At 38.3% G+C, this 25,322-nt stretch overlaps 1 protein-coding gene across 2 annotated transcripts in view; it reads left to right on the top strand.

Annotated features, from left to right (window-relative positions):
• The first annotated feature begins 1,372 nt into the window (after nucleotides 1-1,372).
• The window catches only part of LOC124622082 (protein cramped), a 178,002-nt gene continuing 154,052 nt past the window's right edge, over nucleotides 1,373-25,322 (top strand). For both annotated transcript variants that reach the window (XM_047147659.1, XM_047147658.1), the window contains exons 1-2: nucleotides 1,373-1,669; nucleotides 2,027-2,323. In XM_047147659.1, coding sequence (XP_047003615.1) covers nucleotides 2,029-2,323 — 295 coding nt within the window. In that variant the 5' untranslated portion in view covers nucleotides 1,373-1,669; nucleotides 2,027-2,028. The remainder of the gene's footprint in view (nucleotides 1,670-2,026; nucleotides 2,324-25,322) is intronic.

The raw sequence follows: 25,322 nt of genomic DNA, 5'->3' as shown, positions 1-25,322 counted from the left end.
AATTATATTGTTCCTCTCTTTTTGAATCTTATGTCAAACTTTACACTCTAAAGCCTGGATACACACAAGGATGAAATCATTGGATCTTATGCAGCATTTAATGCAATGCAGTTTCTTAGACTTTATCTCTGAAGCATACAAGAATGTATTATGCTTTTATTAGATTGCCTACAATTCTCACTTCATAAATAAAGCGATCTATTGTATAATTTTTTCATAATGCGAGAATGTTGTTTACAATTTGAAAATAAAAGTCTTCAAAGGTTCTTAGTAATAGAGATGTGGGTATTGTGTTTGGAACTACATAGAAAATAGTAGTATACCTTATATCTGGATACTGAATTAGCATTAATAATCATTTTTCAGCAAAAAAGATCTATAGCAAGTACAGATAAGTCCAGAAAATTGTAATTGGGGGGGGGGGGGGGAGGCGTGACCACCCCCACCCCCTGAAGCTCACAGATTTCGGGGGGGGGGGGGGCCGAAATCTGTGAGCTTCAGGGGGTGGGGGTGGTCACGCCTCCCCCCTCCCCCCCCCCCCCCTCCCTGCGTCTTGCACCTAGGTGTGGGTGCCCTTGAGAATCAGGTTCAGGATCAGCATGACTGACTGAAATTGAATTCTGACATTGAATAACTTGTTATTTTCAAACATTCTGTATGTCTGGTAAAACTCTACTTTCTTTGTTTCTGCTTTTCCCAAATTTCCTCGTTCATGTCTCCATTTGGTCTGGGCTTTCAACTGTGCTTTTCATCACAGCAACTGCTGTTTCAAATACTGCCGCTCACAGTTTCATCGTTATCATAAACTCATGGATAACATCAATCGCTGTCGTTTTACATGCTAAATGTAATTGTTGATATCTTTTAACGTCTTGTTCTTTGCCCAGATCGCGTTATTAAATATTACCACCAACATTCGATTATATTGAGTCCGAGGATCATGAGCTGTATTTATCATTGACTCTAGCGTACTCGCGGTACGTTTTGACAAATTTATCTTGCGCTCAGTCTACGCATCTTACATCGTTTGAATATTAATATTTTTATTCTTATATATTTCTTAAAAATAAAGAGGAATCTATAGTTTTATTTGGGATTTAGATGAAAATTTGCCGACAGCATCAGCACGCAACAAGGGACTGGACGAAGATTTCGCAATCAGAGTCATTATAAATACTTATTTTAAGACGCGCGCTCTCCTGGGGGCGGATTCCACTCTTCAGTCGTTGCGAAATAGTTCCAAAATATTTTTCGTGCATTTTTTATTGACTCTTCTGTTGAGATAATAGCGATGGGAGGAGGAAAATGACAGCAATTTATATCACTGCTGTCAACTTTGGTTTAACCTACAGTTATACTGCGGTGTCAAAGGGAACCGTAACAGGTTTTGAGTATTGCATTGTTTACTTTGTGGTAAAGAAGTGGTGGGCTCTTTTTTGAGCATACGGAAAATAGATTTTTCTTGTAATGTGAGCTTCAAAATTTGGGACATTTGCACCATGACGTTGGCAGCTGTCCACTGTTTTTGAGAGGGACTATGATTTTTCCCGTACTGGTGAACAAGGGGATATTGACATGATGTAGCCCTTGTAAAAGTTTGTTTTCGCCGTTTACAGAGGAGTGTTGTGTGTTAGTAATCGTTGTACGAATGTGCGTAACTGCCAGCAAGGTAAGATTTTCTACTTTAAGTCAGGAAAAAGGAGATAAACGGTAATATATAAGCGAGTGTAATTACAGACCCGCCATTTGCAAGGAATTTGTTTTGGCAGTCAGTAGCTTCGTGAATTTTTGTGAATTTGATTTTAATACGCGAATTAGTAATATGTGTTACTCGAAGAATATGAAAGCCGTAGTTTCATTTTTCAACTGACTATTGTATTGTCAAATAGCTATAATCTTGTAAACATTTGTAGGATTCGAAGATATTCTTCAGGTCGTTCATCCACGGCTTTGTAGTTATGTTGAAAGTTCCTAATTTAGAATTCATTGCATTCTGCGTGTTGCTGCTATTGCCCTAAATTTCTAGGTATGGATGTGTGTGAACAACTTGAAAAATATGATAGAGACTGTAGTGCTTCGCCAAACGCTGCCACTCCCACAGAGAAGAGTTCTGAGGGTGACTACCCAACCGAAGAAACTGAACAGCTGGGCTCCGTTACACTTAGCCAGGAGTCTGATGGAACACCCACAGGTCTGCAGATACGGTCCAGTGCGCGAGTATCAAAGAAGATGCGACTTGATTCCATTCCGCAGTCAGTTCCTGTTGTCTCTGTGGCGCCTGTTTCTGTACCTTCTGCTTCTGCTGTCGCTGTCGAAAAGAAAGGTACGCCGTGTTACATTCGCAGAATTAAAAAAATATTTAATGGCATACAAGCTAATTTCAGTGACGACTTCAGATTGCATCCAGGTGATTTGTTGCAAGCCTTTTTATCTGAATTGTAAGGGTCATTATGCTGGATTGTGTTTTTGTTGCCTTAAAAAAATAGATCCGTTCTCAATGTCATTGCCGTTGCCGGGTTCACTAGTTAAAGGACGCCTATGTAGAAATGCTCTGACTGCAAACAGATTTGGAAATGATGACTGCTGTTCAGTGATTATCAATAGAAGTGTGACATGGGATTGAGACTGTGTAAAATGAAGTGGGTACTCTATACTTGTAATTGTATATTTTGACATCTGTGAAACATTTCTCTTTCTTAGTGCATTTTTAAAAGCTGTATCATATGCCATGGCAACATTATGATCTACCATCCATCAGTCACCTTTAAGTGTGTTTAGAGTCTTGATTGTGAGGGATCATTGTTACTAATAAATGGTTTTGTAATCTTGGTCACAACACAGATAACTTGTGCTAAAATGCACAATTGTCGTCAGTTCTGAAAGAAATTACTGTGTCTGTTGTGCATCATTTTTGAGAGTCTTCATGTTGCGCTGTGAACACTTTCCCGACATTTTGAAACTGTACAATGTGATTTATTTCTCATGATGGTACAGTATTAACTAGCAGAGTGGCTGTGCCATCACCTCATATTCCATGATCGTGCAGTTATGGACTTTTATCATATGTCTCTGCGAGTAATAGTTGGTGTCATTTATCAATTGCATTTTTTAAAGCAAGCTACAACAAAAACTCTAAAAATCTTGTTTGCTATAATGCATTTTTGGTTGAGATGACGTGTTTTAATGGTAAATTAACATTTTAATCCCAATCGTAACTGCAGGCTACTCTGTAGTGAGTCAATTGAACCTACTGATACCAGCTTTGACTTGTGATGCAATGCTGCTGTGGTTTGTGGCATCATACACATCCATATGGAAAAAAGATAGAACATTGACAGTATTTGTTTTGTATCTGTAATTTTTTTTCAGTGTACGTTTTGGCGACACTTTGTATGTTAGGTTGAATTGTGATAGTTTTGTTCTGTATTTGCAAAGCCAATGAATGTAAATACAAAATCTTTGCTGTGGGGACATACTAATCTGTAGCATAGCCAAGGTTGTAGGTTCAGTTGAAAGAAAAAGAGTTGGTGAAACCAATGAAAGTTATGCCATGAGAATAGCTACGATACTTGTCATCTACACCTAACATACATACTCTGCAACCCACCATACAGTGCATGGCAAGGGGTCAATGTACCACTACCACTCATTTCGTTTCTTATTCCATTGGTGGATAGAGTGAGGGGAGAAAAGATTGTCTATAAGCCTCAATATGAGCCATAATGTCTCTTATATCATCTATGTTGCTCTTATATGAAATGTATATTGGCCGCAGTAGAATGTTTCTGCGGTCAAGTTGAAATGCCGCTTCTCTAAATTTTCTCAGTAGTGTTCCTATAAAAGAATATCACCTTCCCTCCAGAGCAAATGTTTTGCATATTTGATTTCGGTGAGTCGCTTATGCCCACCAGTTTGATGAGGTCATTGATCAGAACCAACAGGCTATTTTGAAGACCTCATCGAAGCCTATTATTGCTAGCGGAACAGGTAATTACAGTGTATTTGAAGCTCACTGATAGATAACCAATAAAAGTAACAAAGCAAGAGAATCGATGTCTAAGTTACATTAAAGCTGACATTAATTTTGTTCTGGGCTTAATGCTGGTGAAATTTGTATACACTATAGAATGTATGATGGTGTATCATCATCTCTAAAATTTTCTAGTCTTTTATAGGATGTCTTTGTAACAAATGCCTAGTTAATTTCTTCTATCCTCCTACCATCTCTGAGTCCATTTCTGTCCAATGTATCTCACTTATGCACTGCTTCCTGCACTCCCTTCAACCATTCGGGTGTAGGCTTCACATCAATCACAAGCTTCGGTATCCTGTATGTGCCCAGGGTTTCTTTATGTGCCCATATCAGTCCAGTCTTACCTTTTATCTTTCTTTGCAAGTGTTCTTCGTATAATGTTTTCATGATAGTTGTTTCTTATTCTGTCCACAGTTGCGTCTTGTGTGCTGCTCCCCAGAAATTTATTTTCACTTGCTTGTATTTAACTCTTTCCTTCCCTCCATCAGCCATGTCTCTACTGCATATGTCAATACTTAAGTGTAGTATGGTAGTATATCAGTCTCTAGGGATATTTCTTTGCCTCTGATCATGTTTCTGATGGCTCACACTTTATACTCTCAGTCACTAATTTCTTTATAATTTTCCACTCTGCTGAACAGCATTCCCCAGTCGTGAATTTTACCACTTTCTTCAGATTTCTGTTGCTTTCCACTCAGCCTAATCCGCTTTGCCATCTCCTGGTCTCCTAGTTGTGATAAATATGTGTGTTTTTGTGCTGTGCAAAACATCATTTCATAATATTATACTTCTTCCTCTAGTGCATCTGAACTGCTGTTGGGCTTCCTTTTCATGCTTCCATCATATAATCTCAAACAGAATTGCTTTTTTCTTGTCTTCTCCAATCTTCTATGCTACTCTTAGCTGCAGATGAACAATATTAAAATGTTTATACCTAGATAGTTATTTGAAGAAATAGACAATAAAATATTGTGAATAAATTATTTGTGGATAAAGAGATTATTCTTTTGTATCAATACCAAAAAGTAATTGGTAGACTATTTTTTGTGTGGAACTTGACTAACGTAAAACAAAGTAGACACACATTTTCTTCGGTTAATTCTCAATCTGCACTATACACAACCAACTAATGTTTGATTCTGTGATTCATCTGCATACATAAATTCTCTGCAAACCATTGTGAATGGCATGACAGAGGTTAATTAGCAAAGGCATTTTTAATTGCCTATGAAGTGGGGGAAGAAAGCTTAAATGTCTCTGTGTGTACTGTAATCAGTGGAATCTTGTCTTCAGTATCCCTGTGGGAAAGATACAGAGGGGGCTGAAGAATATCTACATCTATATTCAGAAAACCACTATGAAGTGCATAGCAGTGGGTACATCCCATTGTACCAGTTATTAGTTTCTTCCTGTACCATTCACATATTGCGTGTGGGAAGAAAGATTGTTTGAATTCTTTTGAGCTACTGTAATATTTCTAATCTTCTCTAATAGTGAGCCATTGATATTGCTGTCATAGGATACTACATTTTTTCATGTTGTGAAGTGCACAAGTTGTACGTTTTTGAACATTTAAAGGAAGTTGCCAATCTTTGCACCACTTTGAAGTCTTATCAAGATCTGACTGAATATTTATGCAACTTCTCACAGAGAGTATTTCATTACAGCTACATCACCTGCAAAAATTAATCATTTAATCCTAATTTGTGAAATTTTGTAAGTCATCTTTCATGAGGTAATTTGTGTTTTGTCTTAATCCTCTAGGATCCACAACAGTTAATATTAATTGTAGGTTGTTCTTACCAGAGTATTATTTACAGTTACCAATATGTTGGAGGACAAATGTACAACTTTTAGCATTTTTTCATTTTTGAGTTCTTTTTTACAATGCGTTACACATATATAACATTGGGATTCAAAGTAATGATATCGGCATGGGTAAGAAAAATGTATAATCACACTTTTGCATTCTGAATTAGTTTATTACAAAATCTCATACAATAATGTAACAAGAAACATACTTACATACATTTCTTTTAGTAGTGGAATCTTCTGAAGCAGTTTCTGTCTTTGTTGAAGTACAGAAAAACTTTGCATTTTTCGCATTGGACAAAAGTATTCTGTTTCTTGCAAATTTTGCACCTTCCTTGTGTGTTATTCCACTGGTGAAAGTGGACAATTTTGTCCTTTTGGCATTCTAACACTGGTGTTATTGTAGTAACAGGTTTCTTGAATTTTTTGGACTTATCTTCAGTACTTTGACGTCCCGTATTGAATTTTCTTTGTCCAGCAGATATCAATGCACTTGCAACATTAGCTTGAAACTACCTGAAAGAAACATGTTTTTCAGACAGAGCCTTGCAGTCTTCTCTATATTTCAGCAAGCTATTGACAACAGCTATTGTTGTTGCATGCCAAAAGATATACAAATACCATAATCTGGATTTTATGGGACTTTTGTATAGCAATGTCAACATATCGTGAAGATCTACTCCTCCAATGTTACAATTGTACATTTGAACAGTGGATGATCTTGGGACAAGAATATGTTCTTTCTTAGTCCTATCCTATCTTTTTGCCATGTCCTTTCGCTCTACACCTGTTAGCGAAGATAAAAGTGTAACACATTTGTTATTGTACCATTTCACAATGATGAACTTGTCCGTTGTGTCAACTTGTGAAGCTGTAGTACTGTCCCCTTGCGCTTTCATCTGCTTTTCGTCGGGAAGAGTATATTGCTTGAATCTTTCAGCTCTTATTGTGCCTGTATAATAAATACCCCTCTTCAGTAGTATCTCACAACATGATACGATGTGAGGAAATTGTTTGCATAAACCCTAAAAAAGGGACTGTCTTCCAGTGCTGCAGTTAACTTCATCACAACTTTGAAACCAAGAATTTTTGCAGATACATGCTTTGTTGCCTAAGGAGCTGCACCTTGGTAATTGTCATAATCATACAAATATCCTGAGGAGCCCACTTTTTGAATCCCTATCTTCTTGGTGTATTTTGTATATATTATCGAAGACCACTGAATACTTTGAAAGGGATTATTATTTCGCCAACAGACTGAGTCTCCTGGGCAGTTTTCTCAGGCAAACTTTTGAGAACAAAGTAAATGTGAGAATAAAGTAAGCCAAGGTCGAATTTTCCGTACGTTATCTTCTTTCTGTGTTAGTTCAGTAACAATAAGATTGTTCTGGAAATGCAACAGAGATACTAGTTTATGAAAGCAACTTCGAGCCATTATATCAGAAACCAGATTATACGCTATGTGTTTTTCCCAATAACAAGGCACACTAGGCATTTGAGCCAAGCTCATTCTCAAATAAATACCCAAAAGCTGCTCCAGTCAGCTAGGGTAATGTCAGTAGTTGTACTCAATTTCTGAATACTGTAAATATTAGTTTGTCAAACACACAGTTCCAGCATTTCACATGTCACAAGATATCTGAAGAACTGCAAAGGGGTGAGCACTTCTTCAGGTTCATCTTCTGGAAGCTGCACATATGGATGAATTTCTGGAGTAAAGTCATCATCGATCCAACACAACTCTGTATCTTGTGGAACATCCTCAGGATTTACTGAATCAAAAACAGCCAACTCTTGCAACACCTCTGGAGTAGAATTTTCTCCACTGTCATGATACGTGCTACCATTAGTCAGAATTTCATCATCATCCTCATCATCAAGTTCAGAAAAATCACTTTCATCGGGATTATTTAGAACCTCAAAAATGTCATCAGTTGTTAACTGGAAGTAAAAGAAAATGCCTAAATGTCACAATATGAACATCCATAAATACAGCCCTAAATGTCCACTGGTGCACATATGTAACATGAGTTCATTTCAACATTCCTAGAGTATTTCAATAAGCAGAACCAAAAGAATAAAAATAACTGGTCCACTAGTACTTACTTAAAGAGAAAATATTTAATATATACTGATTAAAAACATATTATCCACACAAACAGAGGATCCCACATACCTTGTGTGACATGATAGCAACCAACTTCTGCCCTGGAGCACCTAAGAAGCTACAGACATGGTCAAAAATAATATCTCTACAGTAGTTCCAATTATTCCTCATAGAATGTGCTGCATGGCTTGTACAAATGTGTAACAGTGGGCATTGGTGTACTAAAATTGGCTGAAACCCATATAAAATTGCCGGCCACGGTGGTCTCGCGGTTAAGGCGCTCAGTCCGGAACCGCGCGACTGCTACGGTCGCAGGTTCGAATCCTGCCTCGGGCATGGATGTGTGTGATGTCCTTAGGTTAGTTAGGTTTAAGTAGTTCTAAGTTCTAGGGGACTGATGACCACAGAAGTAAGTCCCATAGTGCTCAGAGCCATTTGAACCATATAAAACTTATGTTACATATATGTAACCAGAGGTACTAGAGGGTTAAAAAGTCTACCAGTTTTACGTGTGGAGTTCACATATGAGGTAGTCATACCTGGAACTGGTTGTGGGAAACTGTTACTAAGGACACCATCAGATATTGCTTCTTACGTACAGATGTATGGGATGTAAGATGCTATAAGCTTAAAGTTTTTTTTTAGTATGATGCAAGTAACAGAGGTACTTGAAAATGCCCAAGGGGATGAAGTTACCTAACTGTTAAATCATGAAATAAAGTTATTATTTCAGAACAAAACAGCCTGCATGGGGAAAGACTTCCCTCAAGAAACGCATAGCAGTTGTAGACTCATGTCTACAAAAAGACTATTGATACAAAATACCTACAGCTGAGCCTTTGTAATCATTCCATTTCACATCCTTACAAATTGTTACTGGCATTTGTCAATGAAAATAATCAATTTTTTGAAAATGAATGTATTGGATAGATACAAAATCTGCTCACCAAGTGGCGGCAGGAGAACACACAAATAAACTGTAATACCTTTTTGTGTGTGTCTCCTCCTGCTGCCGCTTGGTGAGCAGATTTTTTATCCATCAAATTATTTACACTGGTATTTGTGTGTGTTGACTTATTCTAATTGTGGATCACTGACATTGATTTACATTTGTTCATTTTGTGAAGGGCACGAACTTAAATTTCTGAGCACTTAAAGCAAGTTGCCGATCTTTGCACCACTTTGAAATCTAATCAAGATCTGATTGAGTATTTATGTAGCTTTCTCAGACAGTGTTTCATTATAAGTAACTGCATCATATTTGTTAATACACAACATGACAAGCCTGGATCCCAACACACTTCCGGGAGGCATGCTGAAAGTTACCTAAACTGTTCTCAGTGACTCTCCATCCAAGACAAAATGCTGCATCCTCCATATCAAAAAATCCACAACTCAGTCATAAATTTTTTTTGATATCTCATATAACCATATTTCTGTTCATAAATGTTCCTGTGGTACCAAGTCAAATATGTTTCGAAAAGCAAGAAATACTACAGCCACCTGATGCCTTAATGTATAGCCATCAGGATGCTGTGTGAGAAAAGTGCAAGATGGCTTTGACATTATTTGTGTTTTCAGAATCTGTGCTGGTTGTCATAGAGGAAGGCATTCTGTTTCAGATACCTCATTGCATTTTCTGTTTGATGAATGCTGTAGGATGTATGTAGGAATGTGTGTCATTGGCTCAGCTCTAGACAAAATTTTTTCTGTCACTTACGTAAATTGATATAGAAATCTTTCTTTTTCTTGCCTTTACTCCTTTGTGTTGTAATTACCTGGTGGTGATTATGGGTTCTGGAGTATATTGTTGTTGTTGTGCATGTACTGGTTAATTAATAAAAAATTATTTCAGAATGCTTTCGCATTTATATTAAAAAATGCTCAAGAAAAGGTTGTGGGCCCAGGCACAGGTGTGAAGATAAGGCTTTACATATGTTAAGATCGAATTGTGCGTGGAAATCCAGAGCTAGTTCGGAAGTTACAAGTGTGCCAATTATTCATTTTTTGTCAGTTGACCATTCGTGTGTGCAAACTGCTGATATTCTTTTTTTTTTTTTTTTTTTTTTCACTCAAAGTTAAAAATGAGTGGTGCAGCCCCAAATGGACTTCCACCGGTTGGAAAGTTGATCGTATGTGAAAATTATTTGACATGGAAATTTGTCATGAACAGATATTTGGTCCATGACGAACTGTGGGATGTTGAAAACTTTTTCAGATCCGACAAGATTGTTGGAAGAACAGAGACAAAAATGCGCATTCCCAGATTATTCTTTATGTGGAAAAGATGAAATATTTCGATATAAGGGACACAAATATGGCAACAGAAGCCTGGACGGCCTTGGAAGACTCAGGACTTGCACACAGAGTGGGCTTGCTTAGAAAATGAATCACAGCAAAAGTAGATAAAAGCAAGTCAGTGGACGACTACTGCAGTCGAATGTGACACTTGAAAACAGTGGCAGATGTGTCAAGGGAGATTTTATTAAAGTGAAACTGCTACAAGTCATCAGATCCGAAGAGGTTAACGGAAATAAAGAATTGGCTGTGTATACAAATAAGCAGAGGCCTGCAAAACATTATTAAATGCTGAAAGTGCAACAAGCTGAATCATATTGCTAAGTATTGTTCTAGCAAGGACGGAAAAGGAGGAAGCTTGTCAAATAATAATGAGGGCTCATACGTATTTAGGAAACAGTCACGACAAAATAAAGCTATTCTTGCAGCTGATGTTAAGCAGTCTCACGGAAAGGATATGTGGTATTTAGATTCCTGTGCCTTGGTTCACATTACTAATGATGGAAGGAAGCTTCATAATGTTAAGTCATATAATACTCCAGTGGTCAGTGTGGGAGGTGATATCCTAGTAGCAGAGACTTCTGGAAGTGTTGATTTGACCTTCTATACGGGTGATAAAACTGTAGAAGCAGAAGCATCTGATGTCATTCATATCCCAAACTAACCTGTAAATTTGCTCTCTGTCAGTAAAATTGTAAGCAAAGGGCATGAAGTGACTTAACAAAAAAGGTGGATTCATCTACAATGCAGAAGGTGAAGTAATTGCCAAAGTAGTGCCTAAGAGTCTCCTCTATTGCTGGAATACAAATGAAGTGAAACACTGCTATTATACAAAAGATAGTGGATTCTCATGCCATCGCAGGCTAGGACATATCAATCATGAAAGTATGCTGAAATTGTCAAAGGATGCAGCGGGACTAAATGAAGATATTGTGGTTAAGTATCCTTGTGAGTTGTTCATCATGGGAAGACAGTTACGTCTTCCATTCAAACTTAGCAAAAGGTATTGTAAACACATCTTAGACATAGTACATTCTGATTTATCTGGGCAAATAGAGACACCGTCAATTGGTGGAAATCATTATTTTCCCTTATTCATTCATGACTTTTCAAGATTGAAGTTTGTTTATTTCTTGAAGAAAAAATCAGAGGTCACACAGATGTTTAAAAACTTCAAAGTCACAGTGGAAAAGAAAGGCAGGCAGAAATATTGAAGAAGTTGCAGTCTGACAATGGAAGGGAGCATGTCATTGATGAACTAAAAAGATATCGTCCACCAGCTTACAGAATATTACAGTCCAACAGCAAAATGGTGTTTTCGAGAGATCTAATAGAAAATTGGTTGAAAAAGATTGTTCCGTGATGTTCGGTGCTAACCTACCAAAGGAGAATTGGGCTGAAGTTGTCACTACAGCTGAATACCAGTCAAATCGTTTGCCAGCCACCACACTTGGAGATAAGACACCAATGAACTTGATCATAGGAGAAAGCCTTGTTTATCACATTTGAGAATTTTTGGATGCAGTGCAATGGTTCACATTCCAAAACCCCATTGCAGGATGTGGGATAAGAAGTCGCAGAAGTTGACATTTGTAGGCTACTGTCAGGCAACCATAGTTTATCAATTTTTCAATAGGTACACTGGATAGATATTGTCAGCAGGGATATAAAATTCCTGGAGGATGAGAATTTTTCAAGTTCAAAGACAGAGGAACGCAAGACCACAAATGCCGTAGGATTGGAACAATGAGGCAGTTCGTCGGGACTCAGTACTTCGCAACTAAGGGAGAAATTAAATCAAATGAACCCTTATATGGCTTTGACAATGATTCAGTAGAAAATGAAGCTCAAAAGACTAGGGTCATGAGAATCAAAACATATTTCAAGAGATTACACCTTGAAGGTCAGAGAACCAAACCCCAAGACATGGCCTGATAATGTTACTATTTGAAAGAAGGACTTCCAAGTGAATACATTGATGTCAAAGAGGCCTTGGAACTGACAAATAATGAAGAGTGGAAAAAACAAAAAGAACTAATTCTCATGTCTAGTTCGTAATAAAAAATTAAAGAAGTAGAGCTGCTCATGGGATACTAACTACTCAAGAGTAAGCGGGTATTAAAAGCCTGGGACTAGCAGTATACAAGAAATGTTTAAGACACGTCTAGTGGTGAAAGGATGCGCTCGAGCTCAAGGTTTTGATTATAAGGAAACCTTCGCACCAGTGGTCAAGCATTCATCCATTAGATATCTTGCATGTGGCAGCTCGAGAGAACCTGGAGATTGATCATGTAGAGATCACTACTGCTTATCTCTGTGCAGACTTAAGTGAAGAAATTTATGTCATTCACCAGAAGATCTTGCAACCCCTGGAACTGAAATCAAAAAGTGTTGAAGTGTTAAGAAAACTGAAGTTGAACAGATCAGACACTGATCCATGTGTCTATTTACACAGAGATGGCACCAAACCAGTCTGATAGCTTTATATTTTGATGATATACTATTATTCTCAAATGACAGAAGTGTTTTGGATCAATTAAAAAGTTCTTTGAAGAGCTTTTGTGAGATGGCCTTTGAAGCAGTTGAATCAGATGATATCAGTGTACCCTAAAAATGTTATTTCAGAAAGCTTTCACGTTTACATTAAAAAATGCTCAACAGCTTATCAATTCTTTCACCTCTAGCAACAGCTTATCAATTCTTTCACCTCTACTAATGAGAGAAATGTCAGGTTTGCTGTTTGGCTTTGATGTCCAAATTAGCTTTAGGGTAGGTTGAATTTAACTTTAGAGTAGGTTGAATTTAACTTTAGAGTAGGTTGAATTTAACTTTAGAGTAGGTTGAATTTAACTTTAGAGTAGGTTGAATTTAACTTTATGATAGGCTGAAGTTAAAGTCAGGCTGAAGTTAAATTTTGGTCTATAACTGGCTAGATAAGTAAATTAAAGGATCAGAAGAAGGCAAGGACTCTGTCTAGTTAAGTACTGTAGTATTCAAACCAACCTTCTGATTGAGAGCAGTATTACTTGCTTTTGCAGTATAACAAATGTAAAATAAAGAGTTTCGTATCCAAACAATGCCAACATATGAAAACACTATGTCTAACTAGGCACACATAAGAATGCAGCCAACAGAGACTCTAAATTGCTATACCTTCCTTATTTGTCCCAAGATTACTGACGCTATGGGATGTTTGAGTCAATATAATTATGAAATTATTGTGTGTTTGTAGTGCTACAGGGTGAGTGAACAAAGTAAGATCTGTATGACTGATAACAACTAACATAAAAAAACTGAAAGTCAAAAGTCTCTTAAAACAGCGACATCAAATGGCTTGTATGATAGTGAGTCACAAGTGGGGCTAAAGTTTTAATTATGATCTCAAAAAAAAAAGAAAAGTTATGTAATTAATTTTTTAGAGGTACATGCCTGTAATCCGTACACAGTTAAGTCCCCACACCACTGTATCGTAACTCTGCACTCGAGGATCCAAAACAAAATGGTGCACCCCATCTGCACTTCAGCCAGTAGGCTGTGCCATTTTGTTCTCTCTCATCTAGTATCATGATACAGTACTACGGCATGGAAATTCCAGTTTGTGCAATCACTATAACCATTGCACACAAATAAACAAACAAAAAGTCATTAAGTGATTTTATTTTTTCAATGTGATAATCATAACTTTATGACTATCCCTTGAATACCATCATCATTGATCCTACTTAATTTCACATTGAAAGTTCGAAAGAAAAATTTATGCCATTTGCATATTAGTTGTTCGCATAAGGTTGTTTGATTGAAAGGAATTTGGAGAGGTTGAAAGAATCAGCCAACTAGTTTGTTCCTTCAACCTCTCCAAATTTTGCTGCCATTCAGTTGACGAATTTACAGCCATGTTTAATATTTTTGAATGGAAGTTCCAAATCAGCATAAAACATTTTGAGCAACATAAAACAAATTTGTAGGAATCAAGCTGTTCAGTGATCAAGAGAGGTTTACAATGAAATTGATACATAGTAGACAGAGAAATGTTGAACAAATTTAAAGTGACTCTCAACCTATCTTGTCGCCGAGTCTTTGAAGAATGACATTGGAGCCTTTCACTTGACTCACTCAAGATATGGAACACTACTGCAGATTGTGAGCAAGGGTGGTCTTCTCAACATTCTTTTCCAGTTGCAGGAATTATCCAAGCATGACCTTGAAGCCCAGATGACGGGCATCATTTTTATCAATGTGTACTGCAATCTGCGGTTGATTACATCCTGTTTCCTCAGTCTCTTCAACACATTGAATAAGGCTTACAGGCATACACAGTGCACCAAGGGGCTCCTTCTCAGTCCTGGTTTCTAATTCCTTAAGGGGCACCATTGTTCACTTACATTTGAACTACTGACAGTTGACAACCTCTGCTGTTCTGTGCTTGGATCCTTCTGACATGTGACACAGCAGGCTTCTCAAGGTATGAAGTTTGTTGTTCTGGCTCTGTTTCGGTGGAAGACAGCCCCCTACGGGGATGAATGCATCACTCTGACTCTCTTTAGCCCTTGCTTCCTCTGTACAATGCCCCTAAACGTACCGCTACATCTCAATAACGGTTGAGCTGACAAGTAGTGATAGGTTCTGTATTTTCTGTGGAGGAGACTGTATTTAGAGAGGAGGATAGTAGTTGTGTTACGTTTGGTATCTTTGGTTCATGACACTCAGCTGTTTGCCCAGCACACCATTCGCAGCAGTATCCAACACTTGACAACAATCGGGGATGTTTCCAGCTTGTTACAAACAGTGCTTGCTTGTCCAAGAACTGCACTCACAGCAGGGATGCAGTGTACCTGGTACAAGGTTGATGCAAACATCAAGCAAATAACTTCAAATTAACATCAGTGATTTGCTTTTAATTTTGGGATTCTTTGCTTTACAAGGATTAAAAGTTCATTTGCAAAACTTAAACCACAGCTCTCAAGTTGGTGTTGTAATAAGATAAACCTGAGATAAAATTTACTGATTGCGTGAAGCTACTCAGAATTTTGTCTCGAACTTTTGTTTTATTAATGTTTCACTTACATAACGAACTCTAAAATGGTGGAAATTTATGACAGTAATAGACAACATTAATTATTGTTGAAGGGGGAAATTAACTGGAACACTACACGCTGTTATACGTGGGTAGGCTGAAAAGTAATGCACACATTTGTAGAATACAAACAGAAACAGTTAGGAAGATTGGGTAAAACTACATTAAAGTACAATTATTAGGTTTCAAAATTACATACTTACATTTTAACCTAGTTACTGTTATGACTAACAGATTTCTCCCAACGTGTAACAATTTTTTTCATTCTGTCACTGAAAAATTCTTCTAACTTTTCTCAAATTCAAGACTGGATAGTTGCCTTCACATCATGTCTGAGGTGTAATGATTACCCCTGCGGTCTCTCTTGAGTAAGGAAAGAAATAAAAATCACAGGCCATGGGATCGGGGGAGTAAGGAGGGTAAGGAATCGCTTCACACTTTAGGTGTCTTTCACATAGTGTCTTCCGTTGTGCATGAGGTGTCCGAACAAGCGTTTTCATGTTGCGAGATTATTGTTTAATAATGAAGCCAACACATTCCTTTGGATGTTCCAGTATGGTTTGTGATATGCTTTTGAATGATTTGCCAGTCATCTTGAATCAAATTGTAGGTGAATTTGCAATGTTTATAATCTGTGCCAGTGATCAGACCCTGTGTATTTCATCAATAATCATGGCTTTTTCAGGCTTGCAACCAGAAAATTTTATTATCTATCAGTTTACAGTAGACATATCAACATCATCATCACCATAAACAACATTTAAACACCTATGAATCTCAGCAGTTGTAACTATATCAGCAGTTAAAAATTCAATAAGAGCACATTGTTAAACTCACAGTGACATAGCACTAAAACACATCTCCATACTTCTGCCACTCAAAATACACCAGATGAACACAATATATTCAAACAGTTCATGCAAATGGATGGGGAAGTTAGCTTCCACATGCCTCATGGCAGTTTCTCTTAAGTCATTTTGTTCACATTCTAGAAACATGTGTGCATTACTTTTCAGGCTACCCTTATAATACGTGTGAAACAAGATGTTACACCACACCAGTCAGCTTTGTAAGAACTATGTCTACGATACAATCATAAACTTTAAAACACTTCCTTTGAACAAGAAAAAAAATATTGCACTAATCGTGTAAGTATCTGCACTGATATTGTTACCAAAATTCATAGGACACACAACAGTAGCTCCGTTCAAATTTATGTATACCAGACACGGCCAGGAGAATAATGGAATGGGCTTATGGCTGTTCACAGCCAACAGCTTGGGCTCACATTATGTGGATTCCAAATAAATAAAAATGACTTCCAGATACCAAATAGTGGAGATGCTGAGTCGCAGACAGACACAACAAAAGACTGGTAAACAAGTGCCATGTGTGTGTGAGAATTGTGCTTGCATAAGTGTGTGTGTGTGTGTGTGTGTGCAGTCTAACCTTTCCGTAATATTGTCATTATTCCATCCTGGATTTTCCATTGTTTGATTTTACAGGTACCAAAAATAGATGAACAATCAAACCCGCACTCCTTTAAAGAATCAAACCCCCATGCATAAAACAGCTTCAGACTTCTGATTACTTTACAAATGGAATTAATATGTTAAATTTTTGACTTTAAGTGTGCAAATGAGAAAAAATTTAGAAAAGGTTTGAAATTATGTTTAAAATTTTGTTGGAAGCCAGTAAGTGCTCTCATTATCAAACATTGAATGAGTATAGTGTAGGTAATTTGCACTCATCTGTAATCTAAAGCCAGTTTTTAATGCATCTCAAATGTTTTTGACATCAGATCTCCTGAACTATTTGTTGTACAGTTATATAATTTTCCAGGTTCATTTAGTGGTATATATAGATACCAACTGCAAAATGTAATATGAATAGAGTTGTTAATGAAGAAATAGTATGAGGGTGAATCAATTAAACCGGAATCCTTTTTTATAAGTGTATTTAAGCTTCAGAAAAATTTATACACACAAACTTTCTTTTCGACACTGATGGGGAAAAAAGTCGTAGCACGAAGAAGGAATTGTGTGACATAAACAAGAGTTGGTAGATGTGTTTCTACATGTGAAAGATGATGCAGATCAGCTTTGCTTTAAATAAATACTGTAGTGGTTGTTGAAATCTCCCCTCCCTCCCTGCCCCACCCCTTCGTCCTACCACAGAAGCAAGGAATGGGGATACTCTTTGGAGCAGGGGTAGCTAGGGCACAAGGGTCCTGGAGTAGAAGGTACTAGGTACAAAAAATGAAATTTACTGTACTGATAAAATCATATTTCGGTACTTAAACAGTGCATACAGTTATTAATAAAAACAACATACAATTGGGGCATTAGCCACATTACATAACAATATATTCCAGTTTTCAATTTAATTCAGAAAGACACTACTATTCAGGGTTATTAAGTTTCAAATGGCCCAAGCCACCTTTAAAAAAAATAACACAAGCTAACAAGTGATTCAAATTCAGCTGGCCTTGAGTTACTGTTTAATTACAAGACAATAGGACTTAATATTCTTCACAGTCATCAGCAGTCTTATCTAAAAGGATCATTTATGATTGTCTGTTCCAGTTGGCACTAGCTGCTCTGTGGGAATAACTACATAAGTCATAGAATCATTCAAATCAGCAATGGCTCTAAATGTCTGTTGTGTTGCCATTCATGAACAGCTTTCCAACAGGTGAATGCTTCCCCACATATCACTCATTACACAACAATCAAAATACTAAAATTTTGTTCAAGGTGCAGCCGCCTTAAAACCCTTAACTCGACTTCCCTACTTGCACCGGAAGTAGCCGCTTAAATTGCAAACTACATGCACCATAAAATAAGGTAAATTTACCAATGATCTAAAAGATTGTGCAGATAAACAAAACACAGTGTTTCATGGCAATTAGCCAAAATTGAAGGCACAGTCTGAATCGGCACAAGCCATTTAAATTTTCAAACTAAATAAGTAGTTAAATAATGGAATTCCCACTGTGCTCTAACTGTTTTAACAGCTTACACAAACAGATTCAATTGTAAGTTTAACTTGGAGCTTAGCATTCTTTAAATTCTCAAATGAATTTATCAGTTTGAATTGGCACTAGCCGTTTAAATTTTCAAACTAAACGAGAAGTTTAATACTGAAATGCCCATGGTGCTAACCATTTTAATAGCTTACTCAAACATATTACATTTTAGGTTTAACTCTGTGCTTAGCTATCTTTATATTCTCCAATGAATTTACCAGTTTGAATTGGCACTGGCCATTTTAACTTCAAAAATACACCAAACATTTTTAAATCTGGCCCTTGGCCACACATATCACCAAACTTTTTTTTTTAAACAACTTCGTGGCTCTAACCGCCAATAAATTTAGCTTATTAACAATTTTCTTGAGGAATGTCAGGTGCTTGGGAGTTTCAGTTCAAAGCACTATTGGAGCTAATTGTCTAACAGGACATCCTCAAACATAGGCCTTGATAGACACAGCATGTGAAAACAATACTTGCATTAACCAGTGGCTTCAGCAATGATGACACACACCAGTACACGTTAGTCCAACTGTTCCCATGAAATGATGTGGACATTAGCTGCTTGATACTTAATCATAAATAAGGTTATGACTTATCAGTGAAGAAGCCGTCAAATCCTGCAGCATAACAGGTGGGAGGTTTTAAAAGTATACAATGGTAACAATTTGAACATAAAGGAGCGATTGGAGGTTAGACGTAACTATTTTACTCTAAAACAATGCATATGGCAGTACTGCCAGAACATGTTAAAGATTGCCATATGAATAACAACAGAGAATATCTCAGCTAGGGGGCTGTAGCCACTCGCATGTCAGCCAATAGCTCATATGCAAAACTTCCTTTGTTAAAATAGTTCTCTGTCCTATGTTGGTTCGGAGGAAGGCAATGGCAAACCACCTCACATTGTCCTCTGCACTCCCCGGAGTATGGGACATCATCATCATCATCATCATCATCCTATGTTGGTCTCAAATGTTTAACTTGAAAAATATACTCAGAACAATTCAACACTAGCTCAGATGTACACTGCTTGTTAATTTTAGTCACAGTGATTTCATGTGCCCGCTAAGATTCAGCTCAGGAGCATACCCCAAGACTGCCATATTTCTAGCTAAATCTGCATCAGATTCTGTACAATCAATGCCTTTCAGCACGTAACAATGTTGAGGTTTATGAAAAATATGTGATAAATTCTCCAGGAACAATAACTTGACGAGGATGTCACCACGGATCTAGGAGTAGTAGTTCCTGCTTTGCACTCTCAAACCTTCGGGACTCCAGTCTTGATGGATTATTCCGTCCTCACTATACAGTACCACAGCAAACCACCCTGCTCTCAATGTTCGTTCACTCGCGCCCTCCACATTTCCACAACCCAACTCCGCTGCACCGTATCACATGCCATGTGCTATCTCATCCACTGCTCGCTGTGTTTCTTCCTCTCACAATGGCGCACCACTGTCCTCCTTAAAACCGCACCCTTGCAACCTCTTGCTCCCCCCTAGTCATGCAGCCATCATTGCGACTATCACGGATGTGAATTGATTGCTAAAGAAATCAGTGGCACGCATCAGTCATAAGTGCTCGTTACAGCATAGTTACCTTTGAGATTGGATGTGGTAAGTTGATGTTAGTCACGAATACCTTTAAGGCGATAAAGACTCCATTGTCAAACCTCACTATGTTTGAATGATGTCACGTAATAGGGTTACGCGAAGCTAATGTTTCTTGCGATATTGCAGAAAGACTTGGCAGGAATGTAGCCACTGGACATTATTGCTGACAGTGGTGTTCATGAGAATGTACAGTCGTATGAAGACCGGGCTACAGGTGGCCATGTGGCACTTCTGGGAGGGAAGACCATTGTGTTCAGCAGATGGCTCTGGTACATCGTACTGCATCTCCAGCAGGAGTTTGCACCACAGTGCACAATGAACAGTTACATATTGGTAACTTCAAGGACAGCTCCAAACCAGACACTCAGTAGTGCACATTCCATTGACCTCCAACCACTGCCATTTGCGACTTCAGTGTTGTCAAGCTAGAGCTGGTTGGAGGGCAAGGTGGAGGGCTGTTTAATTTCGTGGTGAAAACTAGCTGTGCCTTGGTGCCAGTGGTGGCTGTATGTTGGTTAGTAGGAGGCTGGTTGAGAGCCTGTAACAAACCTGTCTGCGTGCTAGACACACTTGGCCTGCACCTGGAGTTATGCGATTTCCTATGATGACAGGAGCACTCCTGTGGTTATCCCATGCACCCTGACTGCAAATTTAGGTGTCAGTGTGGTGATTCGACCTGTTGTGTTGCCATTCATGAACAGCTTTCCAACAGGTGAATGCTTGCCCACTTATCACTCGTGTAACCCAACGTGCTCCACAGTGTTGACGTATTGCCTTGGCCTGCTTGATCACCAGATACTGTCTCCAATTGGGCACATGTGGGACATCATTGGATAATGACTGCAACATTATCCACTAAAAGCATTACCCATCCCTTTATTGACCGATCAAGTGAAACAGGCATGGAACTCCATCCCACAAACTGACATTATCTGGCACCTGTAAAACACAATGCATGCACATTTGCATGCTGAATTCAACATTCTGGCAGTTACACAGGTTATTAATGTACTAGCATTTCACATTTACAAAGGCTTACATTAACCTGTATTCTTCGTTGTTGTTAATCACTTAAATATGTCATGTAGACAAATGTATTCCCAAAATTTCATTATTATACATTAACTATTTTTTGGTGCTGCAATTTTTTTGTCCTTCTGTGTATATAGTCTCCTGAAAAGGAAATGCTTTACTGTCTTCGTATATATAGTTAAAGGCTACCCAGCTATTGACCTTCATCTGTGCGAATGTGCACAGGTTGCTCAAACTCTTACGGTAATCGCCAAAGTGTGCGCGAGTAATGAGTGGTTGGGCAAATGTCTATAAGGTACAATACATATGTAGAATTATGGACCGTTGGGAATGTGAGTCTCACGGGAAGCGTGCAAGGGATAAGTCCCTGCAGTCGCGCTATTCATCTGTGTCTTGGTGGCTCAGATGGATAGAGCGTCTGCCATGTAAGCAGGAGATCCCAGGTTCGAGTCCCGGTCAGGGTACACATTTTCAGCTGTCCACATCGAGGTATATCAACAACACCTGTCGGCAGCTGAGGTTTTCAGTCATCATTTATTCCAGGGAAAAGCTGCACGGTCATCAACAGTAAATGTTCTTTCAAGAACAAGTTACTGTCTTCGTATATATGGAAATACTTTTTTCTCAGCAGACAGGCTGTCACTTAATCCAGTTTCTGAAAAAGAAATGTGACTGTGGTAGCAGCCAGTTGCACATGACACCTTCAACAGAGCCATTGTCATCAAATCTGTGTCCTCCGGCTGTTTCCTTTAACGGTCCAGACAAATTAAAATCACTGGATGATAAATCTGGACTTGCAGGAAGGATGTTGTAGTGTGGCCCAGAACAATTTTTGACTTTTTTTGTTGAGTGTGGGCAGCTGGTGTTGCGTTGATTGTTTTGATGAAGCAGGATCACATCCTGGGTTGTAATTGTGTGCCTTTTCTGGTGATATGCAGGTCTGTTATGATCCAAAAGTTGGCAATGGTATGCAGCGTTCTTAGTGTGGAAATCAGTGGGAACAAATCCTTTAAAATCAAAAGAGACTGTTGCAAGAACCTTTCTCAGGGTGAGATGGTTTTGGCTTTGACGAATGCAGATGCGCCCTTTTGTGACCATTCCAGGCTGCTTTTTTCAATTTCGGGTTGTTATGGTGCACCCTTGTTTCATCACAGGTGACAGTCTGGTGCAAAAAATATTCCTCTTCAGTTTTTTAAGCATGTTAGTAGCCTTTTTTTTTCCACACATCAAGACAATGCAATTTGTGTTGTGCGGTGAGAAGACAAGGCACCCATCATGAGGACTTACCAAAATCCAAGGTTGTCAATAATGATCACTTGAGCACTACCGTAGCTTACACCAACCTCAATAGCAATTTCAGAAATTGTATTTTTGACGATCATCTTCAGTAAGCTGTCTAACAATGTGAATGTTCTCCTCAGTCATGCTGGTCCTAGGACATCATTTACCTGCATTCTCAGCTGTTTCTGTGCCTAGTAAAACTCTTTGGGCAATGGATACACTTCAGTCTTTTTCAGAATGTTGTCTCTGAACTATACCATAAGTCTCTTCAAAATTTCAGACGGTTTTATGCCCTATGTTGCGAGAAACTTGATTATAATGCATGGTGCAACATCTGATGATACCTCATGCTTGGACATTGTGATTCTGACTAAAGAACCAGTATAACAACATTCTAGTTATGCGCAACATTCATCGTAAATGAAAGCAACAGTGAACAGAGATCACACTGCTCTCTGTGTACAAAAAGGTATGTAAAACAATTCCAGTTTGTATTTGATTTGCCATCATAAATTAAAAACATCATGCCTTATGCGGCAGTTTTACTACACAAACAGCAAAAATATAGTTGGCGATAAAAATATTAAGTGCTCTAATTCATAAATACTGGCTGGCTATAGTTTGGGTATTTGTGCACCGTTTGTCACTTTCCCTGGAAGAGTATACATGGTTCCTATCTGTAATACATGTATTACTATGTTAAAGATTTAACATATGATTCTATCTTTTAGTGACTGAATAGGTTATGACAGCATTTGAAGTTTTTAAATTCAGTCCATAATTATCAGTGTGATCCATATAAACGTGAAATACTTGAGTCATAACATTTGAACCAATAATGGGACATGTTTGCAATTCTGGGAGACAGTAACACACAATTGGAAGATTATACAGGGTGTCCCACTTATCTTCACCACCCTAAACAATTGGTTGTCCAGATGAAAATTACGAAATGTTTCAAGCAAATGTTTTATAGCCGTCAGGGGGACATCAATCAGCATGATTGCCTTAGTTGTAGCTGTGTTTTTTACAAAGACTTGAACAGCAGTATGACTTTTTTAAATGGCACCCTTATTTTTTTATTCGGTAATTCATTTCCTCTTCTAAAGACCCATTCAAAAATGTATCACAGTGTTATTAATTACATAACACAACATTGACTTTGAGACCAGGATCACGAACTTGCCCACTTGCTGGAGTTGTCAGAAAACAAATGAAAACCAAGTAAAACATAACACAAAATTGACTTTGACTCTCCCGTACCATTGCCCAGGAGTAGAACATTCAAAGGTGCTTAAAGTGGTGACCCTGGACACCGATACACTGGTACACTCGTTGAATGAAAGAATTATTAACTGCTTCCAGTGTTGCCTGCTGAAGAGAATCACAAGCAAGCACGATACATTCCTGCATGTCCTCTGGAGTTGTTGGAATATCGCGATAGACGTCGTCTTTAATGCATCCCCAAAGAAAAAAGTCCAGAGGATTCAAATCAAGAGACATAACAGGCCGAATACCTGTTCCTCCTCGACCAATCCATCTGGCAGGATACCTTTGGTTCAGAACACGACGTGCACGCAAGGTGTTATGTGCTGGACATCCATTGTGTTGATACCACATAAGCATTCTGGTTCTTAGCGGCACTTCATCCAGAAGAGGAGGAAGAATTCGTCTGAGGAAGTTGGCATACGCTGTGCCGTTTAGACTACCATTGATGAAATAAGGGCCAATAATTGTAGTACCATGCATCCCACACCAGACGTTAACTCTCCATTGATGCTGATGTTCCACCTTCCTAAGCTATTGTGGATTGTTGCTGGACCAATAATGCATGTGCCTTGTATTTACCTCTCCTTTGTTTGAGAAGGAACATCCATGGGTATATAGAATCTCAGAGAAGTAGTTCCAGTTGGTGAGGATTTGCTGCTGTGCACACTGACAGAACTTTACATGATTCTGGAAATCATTCCCATGCAATTTTCTGATGTAGGTGTACATGGTAAGGATGGAACCGGTGATTTGTAAGAATATGATGTACACTGGTTTTAGGAATGCCAATCTCGTGTTCAAGCTGTTGTGTGCTCACATGTGGATTCATAGCAACAGAAACGAGAACAGTAATTTTGGCAGCTTTGTCTGTGCAAGTGCTATGACGATTGCGTTGTCGTGGGTTGAAACTTCCCGTTTCCTGAAGGGTCGCAACAAGACGAGGAAACATCCGTCGGGAACGTGGGTTCTTGTCGGTTATCGCTGTCTGTACAGTTCCGCTGCCTGCGTAGCATTTTGCCTACCTTCAACAACAACAATAAAAGAAACATTATCTCGATGCAAATTGAAGGAAGGACCGCCTTTACTGTATGCCTCCTCTACACAACAGTATTTAAAAGAAATAAACTACTGTACTAAATGTACCCGTACATAAGAAAACAGATTGCAATTACTGTTTTGCTAACTTACATTTCCCATAGATGAGTAGCATTTCTACGTTATCTTCGTGGGTGTACATTCTACTCGCACAACCCTTCAACTGACAGTTGTTTACGGAATGGCGTCTGTGCATTCTACTTATGTTTACATTTGTCCTCTGTCAACATCAGTACGTGGATGTGTTCCATTATCCCGAGTACCTGCACTAAGTGCTGGGAGTGTCAAACGTCAATGTTGTGTTATGTTTCAGTGAATGGTACACTGTGATAGATATTTGAATATGTTTTTAGGAGAGGAAATGAAGTATCAAATAAAAAAAAATACAGGGTGCCATTTAAAAAAGTCATACTGCTGGTCATATCTTTGTAAAAAACAAAGCTACAACAAAGGAAATCATGCTGATTGATGTCCCCGTGATGGCTAAAGAACATTTGCTTGAAACATCTTGTAATATGCATCTGGACAAACAGTTATTTAGGGTGGTCAAGATAAATGGGACACCGTGTATGTGTATATACATACAAACAAAGTCCTCACAGTAAATGTTGGAAGTGCCCTCCACCACGATCGAAGTACGATTGTATTCATCTCACCACATACCATGATGT

The sequence above is a fragment of the Schistocerca americana genome, chromosome 7, assembly GCF_021461395.2.
Source record: "Schistocerca americana isolate TAMUIC-IGC-003095 chromosome 7, iqSchAmer2.1, whole genome shotgun sequence".
NCBI classification, from domain to species: Eukaryota; Metazoa; Arthropoda; class Insecta; order Orthoptera; family Acrididae; genus Schistocerca; species Schistocerca americana.
This window is presented reverse-complemented; position numbering and strand designations above follow the sequence as displayed.